Source organism: Sinocyclocheilus grahami, unplaced genomic scaffold, assembly GCF_001515645.1.
Source record: "Sinocyclocheilus grahami isolate Dianchi unplaced genomic scaffold, SAMN03320097.WGS_v1.1 scaffold316.1, whole genome shotgun sequence".
NCBI classification, from domain to species: domain Eukaryota; kingdom Metazoa; phylum Chordata; class Actinopteri; order Cypriniformes; family Cyprinidae; genus Sinocyclocheilus; species Sinocyclocheilus grahami.
In genome coordinates, this window is record NW_015505495.1 from 899,899 (window position 1) to 912,914 (window position 13,016).

Below are 13,016 nucleotides of genomic sequence, written 5' to 3' on the forward strand. Positions count from 1 at the left end.
GCTTAGGGGCTTCCGTCTAAGAATTGCAAGAAAAAAAGTCAGAACAGGGTTCCCACGTGTCCTACTATATATATGTGTATGTATATATATGTATGTGTGTGTATGTGTGTATATATATATGTATGTATGTATGTATGTGTGTATATATATATATTACTTTAGGGCGTGATCCTTGTCTTTTATTCCCGCTGTAATTAAATAGAAAATGTCCTGGAAAAGTCCTCGAAGTCCTGGAAAGTGATCACTGAAAATGAGTGGGAACTCTGCAGAATTGTGAGAAAAAGTCGACAACAAAGAACCGTAAACATGCAAATTATTCAAATATTGAAAAAAAAAAAACAATTGTCCTTTTTTTTTTTGCCATTCTGAAAAAAAAAGTCTTGAATTGTAAGAGGAAAAAGTTGCAATTAAATTTTTTTTATTTTTTTTTATTTAAAAATAAAAACGCTTGCCACAGTTCTCACAATTCTGACTCATTTTCTTACGGTTGCGAGTGTCTCACAATTTTCTCTCTCTCTCGCTCTTTTTTTTATTTTTGCTCAGAATTGCATTAATAACAAACTAAATACAGCTTCAAAACATACAAGCAAATATAAAGCAATAAAGAAACACATTATACTATCTAAAAGTTGTCCAGACAAGGGCAGTCAGTGAGGTTTTTTTTCTCTGTGTTATTGCTGTTTGATTATTACTGATGATGTAATCGACAGCGGCAGCTCTGATAGGCTGCATTCGCACTAATGCATTGGATTTTTTTTAATACTAACCCTCATCTTTTTGAACTGGTTTTCTGTAATAGGGTGTTGCTGCTGTTGACATCGGAGAGCTGTTGCGAGCGTGAGGAGACGGCCATACCGTTCGGCTCCACGCTGAAGGACTGCAGACATCTGCTGGAGAGTGCCAGAGAGCTCAGCCTGCACATTACAGGAGTCAAGTGAGTCTCGCTAGAGTTTTGAGAGAATTCTCAATACGACTGGAGTCATTTATGAATTACATTAGCCTCAAAGTGTTTGGACATGTCACCGTTTCTAATGTCTTTGTAGGGGTGTGTGATATGTATTGTTTTAACAATGTGGAGGCTGACATTATAGAGTATGTCTCTGATTTTGCACACAAAAAAAAAACAGGCATTGAGAGTACAGCCGTTCAGTAAAAAAGAAGATAATATAGTCCCAAACAAAGCAGCAATGAATCAGTGATTCATTCGTTAAGATCAAATTGGTTTAGTAAATGACTCAACGACTTGTTAAGACTTGCCACCACTTACTGGCAGTTTTAGGTTAAAATATTTAAAGTATCATTTTGTTAAAAAAAAGTTTAATATTCAAAATATTATTCTAAAAACATTGATCTCATAGTAATATTTATGCAACTGTAATTGCAGTGTATGTACTACTTAATGCTGATTCTGTGCCACTTCTGCAATGGAAAAATGGATTTTGTTGATACTGATTAATTTGATTGGTAACAGTCTATAGTGTCTTATTATTCTAATTGAATTTGATTAAATGTATAAATTTGACACAAAAGATGATCCATAGATCTAATAAGGATAGAAAAGGCCCTTATAAAGGTGAAAATGCGCCTGGAAATGAGTGTTGTCGAAAGTACCAATGTCGGTACTGAAATTGTAAAAATGTGACGATACCAGCATTTCCCGCTAGCATTGAGCGCTGTTGAGCGGATTCTCAAACAGCTCTGATTGGCCATTGTGTTCACGCGCTCAACAGATATGTCTGTGATTGGCTACACTGTTTATCGCTTCTCGCTCTTCAGCGAGTGCTTACACAGATACACACAGGAGCGTTTGAAAGCTGCGTCTGTCAGCGGATCCTTAATATATCTGCTCATACACGGATCCGCTGATTCAATATTATATCTTCAGTATTAAATTGTTTTATGATTACAAAATTTTAATTTACTGCGTTTTCTAGTACAAAAGATAATATTATGATCACTAATACCATATTCAATTACTCCTTTCTGGGAAATATACTTTACATCCGATACCAAAATAAGATCAATGGTACTTTCCCAACCTTCCCAAACTCTGGTAGATTTCTTTATAATTTGGGTTAAATGGAATAATTTACATAATGACTGCAGAGCATTGAAATTGTCCCCTATTCTTTTAGATATATTATGTGTTAAAATCACCCATAATAATACATTCTTTTGTCAGATCGTCATTATAATTTTTTAAAACATACTCAAGTCCCTCATAAAAATAGTGTTGATTGGGTGGAGGATAACATACTCCAAACAGCATTGGTTTAGTCGCAGGCAACAATAAATCCATAAACAATAACTCTTGCTCAACATTAATATCTAACGCATTAAAATGAATATCCGATCTAATAAAAATACAAACACCTCATTGTCTTTTACAATCCATCCTAATAACATTATAATTGTCTGTTCTAATTTCATTATTAGTTACTGACGAATCTAACCATGTTTCTAAATCCCCGCTTTACAATTCTAAAGTAAGCTGCAATGGAAAAATGGATTTTGTTGATACTGATTAATTTGATTGGTAACAGTCTATAGTGTCTTATTATTCTAATTGAATTTGATTAAATGTATAAATTTGACACAAAAGATGATCCATAGATCTAATAAGGATAGAAAAGGCCCTTATAAAGGTGAAAATGCGCCTGGAAATGAGTGTTGTCGAAAGTACCAATGTCGGTACTGAAATTGTAAAAATGTGACTATACCAGCATTTCCCGCTAGCATTGAGCGCTGTTGAGCGGATTCTCAAACGGCTCTGATTGGCCATTGTGTTCACGCGCTCAACAGATATGTCTGTGATTGGCTACACTGTTTATCGCTTCTCGCTCTTCAGCGAGTGCTTACACAGATACACACAGGAGCGTTTGAAAGCTGCGTCTGTCAGCGGATCCTTAATATATCTGCTCATACACGGATCCGCTGATTCAATATTATATCTTCAGTATTAAATTGTTTTATGATTACAAAATTTTAATTTACTGCGTTTTCTAGTACAAAAGATAATATTATGATCACTAATACCATATTCAATTACTCCTTTCTGGGAAATATACTTTACATCCGATACCAAAATAAGATCAATGGTACTTTCCCAACCTTCCCAAACTTGGGTAGATTTCTTTATAATTTGGGTTAAATGGAATAATTTACATAATGACTGCAGAGCATTGAAATTGTCCCCTATTCTTTTAGATATATTATGTGTTAAAATCACCCATAATAATACATTCTTTTGTCAGATCGTCATTATAATTTTTTAAAACATACTCAAGTCCCTCATAAAAATAGTTTTGATTGGGTGGAGGATAACATACTCCAAACAGCATTGGTTTAGTCGCAGGCAACAATAAATCCATAAACAATAACTCTTGCTCAACATTAATATCTAACGCATTAAAATGAATATCCGATCTAATAAAAATACAAACACCTCATTGTCTTTTACAATCCATCCTAATAACATTATAATTGTCTGTTCTAATTTCATTATTAGCTACTGAAGAATCTAACCATGTTTCTAAATCCCCGCTTTACAATTCTGAAGTAAGCACCTTACTTCATCGATCTTAGGTAATAAACTTCTTACATTTAAATGCACAAAATGTAAACCTTTTACAGTAAAATAGTCCTCAAACAAAGGTAGGATATGTTATTAGCTATGCTGTTAATATTTGGATCCATATCACTACATGACGCTTGTACCTGAGTTACGTTCAGCCAAGTACGATCCGGAATCCAAAACTCGACCTTTGTTAAAACCAGGACAAACTTCCCCATTAGGACCTGTACATGGGTGAATGTCTCCTGACAATAACAGGCGTAGGATGATAATGAATTTTCCGGCGCTGGAGTGGTGTTTTGAGATGGAGGGCCTGGACGAGTGCAGATAAATAATACTCCGCCCGTAACTATATGACATCACGTCGCATCGTTCTTCAGATAAAACATTAAAACACTGCTTATTATCAGAAAAGGCTTCACTTGATGGACACAAATTACAAACAATAATAAACCGCAAAGCCAAAATCATAATGCCGTGCCATCTATAATTACATATACTGTATATGTAATTTCCTATGTCATTGCATTAAACCAGTGGTACTCAAATTTTTTACAGCGGCGTACCCCCTGGGGCATTTAACATTCTTCTGCGTACCCACCTCTCTTCCACTTAGACCGCAGCTACACCTTTTCTAAGGACAATATTTGCCCCCTTAAATTGATTTACAGGTGCTTTGTTTTTTTTTTGTTTTTTTTACTTTATAGAGGCACATATTTTCTATCCTTATTAATTGCATGTCATGTTTTACGTTATATTCTTAACATTCCATTAAGTGTATTATTAATATAATAAATAAAGCAATAAATGATGGCAAATCGAAGTGATACTTGTAGATTTAAAAAATAAAACCACCAATAGGTGGCGGCAAGTCACTGTCTTAATGAGCCAGTCGTGGCGTCATTCATTCAGTATCGAAGCAAAATGCTGTAGTTATGAATGGGTTATTAATCACTGACTCTCCAAATCGTTCAAAGCCGCAGATTCCTTCACTAATGAAACACCGCTGTGTGTTGCTTGGAGACGCAACACCATATGATACGGATTTTGTTGGAACTATTATTTAATTGCAAAATATAACAAACATGACAATATTCTGTTTAAAATGTAGGCTACATTTAAAATGTAATGTTCACTTAATATTACCTTTTTTGTTGTAAAAAAAATAATGGCACATTTGCCATCGTTTGGATATTCAGGGAAATTTTCGTTCTTGCTCGTATCTTAAACATGAAAACAATAACACGCACAGAGTGTGTCTGTATCGAAGACAGTTTAAATCGATCTCAGTCAGTGTCAATATTTGCTCTTCATGCTATTAAGTGAAGATCTACTTTCAAGATACATTGAAAAGCAGCGCGATTTGCTTAAGCAGCATATTCAGCGGGCATCCTATCACATGCACGCTGCTTGTGTAGATGCAGTCAGTTTTGACCGCAAAAGATGAGGTAAGCTCATTGGATGGCATGTATTTGACCGTTTACGGCACTCCCATTTTCCTGTTTTTACATTTGAAGCGGCCTTTTGTCAGAAATACGGTTCGGTTTTAATGTTATTTTAAGTTGGGATAGAATTAAATGAATGCCAAAACTCAGAATTCTGTTCGTGTACCCCCCTCCGTCATCTCACGTACCCCAGTTTGAGAACCACTGCATTAGACATTAAAGCTAGTGTGTAAACAAATGATGATGGAGCTTTTCTCAGAATGAACTTTATTTTTCTCTAATGAGTCATGCTCAGTTACGCCAAGGACATTTATAAAGGAAGTAAATGAGGTATGTTTTGATTTCATGCTTTGCTCACAGATTCAACATTCCCAGTTGTTGTCAGGATGCACAAGCATTCTCTCGTGCTGTTTCTGACGCCCGCTGTGTCTTTGATATGGGGGTGAGTCATCGCTCATGCAGTCATGGATCGAATTCTGATCTGATTGTGCCATGAGCTTCCCTACTGAGCCCAGAGGGAATTATCTTTATTTATCTAAATGTCACTTTCAGTATTTATTTCCCCCTCGGAAACGTGTTCTAAATGAATCTGATCTTAGGAGGAGCTTGGCTTTGAGATGAGTATTCTGGACGTCGGAGGCGGCTTTGATGGAAGTGAGGCACAGTTAGACAAGGTACTGTATTCTGCTGTGCTTTTGTAAGCGATTTCTTGTATTTATGTGTTTTTCCCCCCGCTGAGCTTCTAGTGTTGTTTTTGTATGCAGGTTAACCAGATGCTGAAACCCATGCTGGACATGTATTTTCCTCTCTCGACCGGCTTGTCGCTCATCGCTGAACCCGGAGTTTATTATGTGTCATCTGCCTTCACGCTGGCCATGAATATAATCGCTAAGAAAACCGTGGCTCGTGATTTCAGGGGTCAACCTCACAGTGAGTACTAGTCAATATTTATATCAGATATTCATGATATACCGTGGGTTTTATTTTGCTGGAGATACATTTGGATAAATATTGAATCATCAAAAGGGTAAATAAATGTATGGTGACACTTTTTTATTTATTTTTTGCGTTTTACGTTACGTGTACACTATAGTGATAACAGTAAATGATGCATAATTACAACCAACCAACCCTAAACTAAACTAACCCTATTGTAAGTACATGCTGGTAAAGTATTATATTAATTAATTACAATTTTATTTATAGATATATTATAAAAATATCATGTTAAATTTTTTATATATATTTTCATTTATATTGAAAATTATTTGTAACATATTATATTACAATTTTATTTTGCAGTATCGCCCAATCTTAATGTAAATATTAAATAAAATCCCACTGCATGTCTCATAGGTGATACACTGATCATAATGTGTTTATTAAACTCATGTTTTTGTTTTTCAGATGCACTGTCTGCAAACAACGAGCCTGAGTTTCTCTACTACATGAACGATGGGGTTTATGGGACTTTTGCCAATAAGCTGCTGTGTGAAGATTCAATCTCAATGCCTTCGGCACACAAGGTAAATATTTCTCGCTTTCTCTTAAATTTAATGTGACATTGATCCAATGCATAAACATCAGCAAACATTTAAAGATAATTTTTTGTGTCTGCACCTGCATGAAAAGACATTTAAAAAAACATTTCATACATGCAATAGCTTTAAATACAACATACATCTGAGCATTTTTTTGGCTTCTGAATAAAAGCACTCTGTAAGACATGTTTCTACGATTATGTGTAGGGCTGTCAAAAAAAATTAGAATTTCGAATATTCGTCGAAAAAAAAAAAAATCCACATTCGAATGCAAAAACGTTGCATTCGAATTTTAGGTCTGCGTCAGCCGTCAGGCAGCCTTATCAGTGGCGCACAAAATGCAACGATGTAAGTGTCATTGCATTTTAATGCTTTTGTTAGCCTATCCAGTTGAACCCACAAGAAGCGGCGCTGCTACGTTGTTCATTCATATATTGCGGAAAACGAGAGCATCAGTGTGGAGATGTTGTTGCTTACGTCAAAACTGAAACCAAGCCGTTCACACAGAAGGCATATTTTCTAGAGGGACATCTATCAGCGTTGCACTCGCGCCTCGTACAAGAGAGCCGCATGTTTAGAAAGCCATGTAAAATTAAAAAAACATTTCATACATGCAATAGCTTTAAATACAACATACATCTGAGCATTTTTTTGGCTTCTGAATAAAAGCACTCTGTAAGACGTGTTTCTACGATTATGTGTAGGGCTGTCAAAAAAAAAAGTGAATTTCGAATATTCGTCGAAAAAAAAAAAAAATCCACATTCGAAAGCAAAAACGTTGCATTCGAATTTTAGGTCTGCGTCAGCCGTCAGGCAGCCTTATCAGTGGCGCACAAAATGCAACGATGTAAGTGTCATTGCATTTTAATGCTTTTGTTAGCCTATCCAGTTGAACCCACAAGAAGCGGCGCTGCTACGTTGTTCATTCATATATTGCGGAAAACGAGAGCATCAGTGTGGAGATGTTGTTGCTTACGTCAAAACTGAAACCAAGCCGTTCACACAGAAGGCATATTTTCTAGAGGGACATCTATCAGCGTTGCACTCGCGCCTCGTACAAGAGAGCCGCATGTTTAGAAAGCCATGTAAAATTAATGTAAGTTAAACTTTTAAAAAACATGTCAAGCCTTTATGGCGGTTGTTCCCCATCCCACTGTATCTCGTGTTTTTACTTTTGTGATTGGTTTTCGGTCCTTTGTATTAAACTATACATACATGCATGCATGGTGCTGTTTTTTTTCTTCTAATTGTTTAAGCAACTTTATTAATTATATATGGTTTTTAAACATTATGCACTTTTTTTCAAAGATAGTCGTGTTATTACGCTTTGAAGAAACGTGCATAATATTTTGCTCGATGCGCTCTCTTGTGGCCTCAGGAGAGAAGCCAAAAGCTTTTTTTCCCCCTAACTGAAATTATGCATTTTAAATTCGAATAGAATTTGAGTTTTGATAATATTTAAGTAGAAAATTCGAATTTAGTTTCTCAGTCATTTTGACAGCCCTAATTATGTGTGCGAGCTGCTTCTTTTGTTGGACCAAGAAAGATTTTAAAAGATTTGAGCATCATCTTCAGTCATTAAAACCATCACAGGCTAGTGCTTTAGTCAGTAGATTGTTAAAGCTGATCATGTGTAATGTGGTGTTTTGTCAGGAGGTGAGCGCAGAAGAGCCGCTGTTCTCCAGCAGTCTGTGGGGTCCGTCTGCTGATGATCTGGATCAGGTGGTGGAGCGATGTCTGCTGCCGGAGCTCAGTGTTGGAGACTGGCTGCTTTTCAGCAATGCAGGGGCCAACGGTCTGGGGGCCACATTCACTAACGGAGAGGAACACAAACCGGCCGTCTTCTACAGCATCACTGAATGCGACTGGTACAATGCCACTTTATCTGGAATTTTAAATCCGGTGCTTTTGTTTTGGTTTTTAATCAAGTTGTTTTTCCTGCTGCAGGCAACAGGTTCATAACTGTGGCGTCACTTTGGACTCGAGGATGAAGAACCTCTCTGTGGTACCATGCGGCTTGCAAGCAAACATATCCAAGGCGTCCGTTTCCACCCCGGCGTAACATAATGCCACTTATTAATGTCATTATCTCGACTGACTTTAAGCACTTAAGAACCTGGGATCTTCTAAGAAGCTTCAGTTGCTTTGAAGAAGTTTGGCTGGGACCAGAGCTGAAGAAGTGTTGTTGAACAGAACAACTTCATAGCCATCACAACTGATGGATAAACAGCAAATAGGTGCGATTAGCTTTAACAAATGAGCCAGTTGGCCTTTACAGATACATTTAATTATATTTAAGTCCGTTTTATAAATGTATACACACATAATATTTCCACTTACTAATGGAATCAGTCATGTACTAAGTTATTTATTAAACCTCAAGTCTAGTTTCATGACATCATCAGATGCTTTTAAAGAAACATGCACTTGTTTTTTGTTATTCGTATTACGAATATGATGTTTAAACTGGAAAATTGTGATCTTCGTCCTATTTGAACTGTTACAGGAATAGTTCAGCAGAGCACTGTGGTATGTTTTTGTGGACTAAATACAATGGAAACTTTGTAAACTGTTGAAATCTTATGTCCAAATGCAGAAATGCAAAATCTGCTGCAAATGTCCTCACCCTCAGGCCATCCAAGCTATAAATGAGTTTTTCTTCATCAGATTTGGAGAAATGTAGCATTGCATCAGTGTCTCAGCTATGGATGCTCTGCAGTGAATGGGTGCCGTCAGAATGAGAGTCCAAACAGCTGATAAAAACATCACAATAATCCACAAGTAATCCACAGCACTCCAGTCCATCAGTTAACAACTTGTGAAGCCAAAATCTGCGTGTTTGTAAGAAACAAATCCATCATTAAAATGATTTAATCTGTACATATTTCTCTCCTGATTCAGACGAGACAACCTTTTCACTGGAGGAAGCGTTATTAAGGATAGAGGACTCTTATTATGGCCAGAAGTAAAGGTTTGAAGTTAAAAATGTCTAAAGCCTTGTTTCTGAGAAACTGAACAAATCCAAGTTAATGCTTAAAACAAGAACAAATATCTGTCAGTGGGGAATGAAAAACTTGTTTTCCCTTTGAATTGAGATGATTTTTCTGAGCCTTTTGATGGATATTTGATCTTGTTTTAATCAAACTCGCTTCATTTTGTTCAGTTTCTCAGAAAACAAGGTTTCTAATGTCATTTTGCTTCTCAAGTAAATGCATCTTGATTTAGAAATCTTTAGATATCTGAATAAGTTTTTTGCAGTGTGATCAGAAGGTACAGTAAAAGTTATTTTTATATTCTAGTGGCTGGGCTATTATAGTTAACTAAAACCATTTAAAAAATATAAACAAAGTAAATGTCAACTGAACTGAAGAAAAAAATTTAATATGTATACACATACAGTATATATATATATATATATATATGTAATTTATTTATTTTTTGCTCTGAGAGGTTATCCTGGTTAAATAAAAAATAAAATAAATTTTATATATATTTTTTTACTTTTATTTAACCAGAATAACCTCTCTGAGCAAAAATTATATATATATATATATAATTATATTTTAAATAAAATTTATTATAATAGTATATCAGTGATACTAAAAGAACACAGTTTAGTGGTTAGGAGCTGAGGTATTTAAGCATTAAGCTAATTATGTTATTTATTGTTTTTATTTGTAAAATAAATTAAAAAGAAATGGAGATCTGTTGTATTTTTAAATGTTTCCTTATATTTGTTCTTTAAATTTTCTTTACTTGGTCTTAAAAAGTCTTTAAAATGTATTTTCATAAACCCAAAGTCCAAAGTAAAACTCTGCTGAGAAGCACTGATCTAAATCCTGCTAACAATAAAGATGCTTTACGTGTCGGTGTGATAGAAGCATCTTCTCTGTACCTGTGTGTGTTCTCAGGTGTGCTTTCAGGTGGGAGCTTTTGAAGTATGTTTTCTCACAGTCGGGATGGGTGCAGATGTGATCGCGGGGCCGTGACGGGACGGCTCCAGAGGTGGGGCTGTTTGCGGACGAGTCGCGGGCTGGAGCGGGAGCGATGGTGGTGAACTTCAAACCCAATGAAGGTGCTGTGACCGTTTGTTTAGGGGGCAGAATCACCACGACTGAAGATTTGGCCACAAACACCACAGACGCCAGAGGAGGGCTGCAGCTCACTGTCACTGGAAGCATCTGGAAGACTGAAAGTGCTGGCGAGTTTCCAGACGGAGAATCCCACAGCGCTGCAGCAGGGGCTGATGGGGGACCTGCTGAAGATCTGAGCGGATCACGATAGGTGTCTGACGTGTGCCGGATCACACTGACCGCTTGAGATCTGGCCTCAGGTGAAACCGTGACCCCTGACCCCAGGTGCAGGTCGCTGTCTGGGCTGTACGGTGGAGTCATGCATGACATTACCTAAAAAAATACAACCAGTTCATGACTGTTTCTACATAGGAATTACTGAAACCGGTTTGGCCTGATTACTGTATTTACATTTATGGGTGAATCTCACAAAAACATGTTCAGGTCATATTGTGCCATTATTTTCATGCATCTCTCATTATTGTAACCTAGATATTTTAGTTTTGAGTTTTGGCCGTTTCAGTCAGAATCTCATTAGATTACTGAAATTCAGTCTTTTTATTACTGTATTTTCCTTATTACTGTACTACAATGAGTTTTACGGCATACAGGTAAAATTACTACTGGACCTCACACTAATAGATCTCACCATATTTTCCCCGGTTAAGACAAATGTTTTGTATCTGTGTTCTGAAATGTTATGTTTAAATATGAAAATGAGGCATTAAATCATTAATGAGGCATCTAATTAAATATTCACTAATTTGCAAACATTTCCAGGACATACAGTGGGTACGGAAAGTATTCAGACCCCCTTAAATTTTTCACTCTTTGTTATATTGCAGCCATTTGCTAAAATCATTTAAGTTCATTTTTTTTCCTCATTAATGTACACACAGCACCCCATATTGACAGAAAAACACAGAATTGTTGACATTTTTGCAGATTTATTAAAAAAGAAAAACTGAAATATCACATGGTCCTAAATATTCAGACCCTTTGCTATTAATGAGGAAAAAAAATTAACTTAAATGATTTTAGCAAATGGCTGCAATATAACAAAGAGTGAAAAATGTAAGGGGGTCTGAATACTTTCCGTACCCACTGTAAATCTGAATGTTTATCAGTGTCATTTAATCACTTGGATATTATTAAAGTTTGTATTTTTATATTTTCTGTTTTCACTTTAGTTTTATTTGTCTATTTATAATGCTTATAATATGTCTATAGATTTTTTTCTTCTTTCAGTTTTAGCTATTTTAGGACATCAAGTTTTTTTCTATTTTTACACCAAGGTTTATTTTATATTTTATTTTATTTGAAGGAACAATGGTTTTAGTTGTAGTCTTAGTTAACTATAATAACCCATATATATATATATATATATATTTCCTCCAGAAATGGACTATTTGCATGACTTCACAAAGTAGAAATGCAAAATGTAATACTTTTTCAAATTATTTTACAACTTTATTATATTATGTAATAATAATGTTTTATGTTTGATACCTTTCTAAAAATCAAAACCGTTTTATAAAAATTATTGCAATTCATGATTTTAATCAATCTGAACACTGAAAAAAAAGGTTTATATATATATATATATATCAGGCAAATGAAACCCTTCAGAATATAGATAGGAATAAAACTGTACAGTTTAGTGAATGTAGGTGCTGTTGAAATGGAGAAACCAACTCACAGCCTTTAAAGATATGAATTGGAATTGAAATCTACAGATGTAAATAGATTAATGCAATAAAATAAACACTTTCAAATGTATTTTGGACGTGCATGAAAAAAAAAAACATTGGCTTTGTCTGTAGTGTCTTGCTTTAATTTAAATCTGAACAAATGCAGTGCAAAAACATATGCACCAATACTTTACAGTTTAAATGGTATATAATTGGTTTACATTACAACAGTGAGGTTTAGATTTGCATAAGGTTTTTGTATTACAGTATTAAGAATTATGGGGGTAGATATTGTTTGGAACATGACCTGGATGTGTTTGTGAGCTTCACCTTTGTGTCTCACTCACAGAGGTCGACTGGTGGAAATCAGCAGTGAAGGGATCTTCACACACCTCAGAGGACGGTGTCAAAGCACGAAACTCCCTCTGCTGGAGGTTCATGGACATCAGGGCCTCCACAGCTTCTGAATATCTCCCGTCTGAATCTGAGCATGCTACAGGCTGCTAGACGTGACAAAAGGAAATTAAGTGCATTACCATAATTCATTATTATGGTTAAACTTTATGTTAAGGTGTCTTTGTTACAGTGTAATTATACATATAAGTACTGAGTAATATTAACTACATGTACTTACTATATGGTTAGGGTTTGGCTTGCATGTAATTATGCATAATTCATTGTTATTATAATAG

The 13,016-nt window shown here is 35.6% G+C and overlaps 2 protein-coding genes across 2 annotated transcripts; one reads left to right on the forward strand and one right to left on the reverse strand.

Annotated features, from left to right (window-relative positions):
* Nucleotides 1–250: 250 nt before the first annotated feature.
* Nucleotides 251–9,237, forward strand: azin1a (antizyme inhibitor 1a). Its single transcript, XM_016294341.1, has 8 exons — nt 251–273; nt 800–934; nt 5,380–5,461; nt 5,619–5,693; nt 5,784–5,949; nt 6,427–6,545; nt 8,214–8,428; nt 8,508–9,237. The coding sequence occupies exons 1-8, from the start codon at nt 251–253 to the stop codon at nt 8,620–8,622; spliced, it is 930 nt and encodes a 309-aa protein (XP_016149827.1). The 3' UTR covers nt 8,623–9,237.
* Nucleotides 9,238–10,345: 1,108 nt separating this feature from the next.
* Nucleotides 10,346–12,770, reverse strand: klf10 (Kruppel like factor 10). Its single transcript, XM_016294342.1, has 2 exons — nt 12,672–12,770; nt 10,346–10,966 (listed from the first exon to the last, which is right to left on the reverse strand). The coding sequence occupies exons 1-2, from the start codon at nt 12,768–12,770 to the stop codon at nt 10,403–10,405; spliced, it is 663 nt and encodes a 220-aa protein (XP_016149828.1). The 3' UTR covers nt 10,346–10,402.
* Nucleotides 12,771–13,016: the final 246 nt, after the last annotated feature.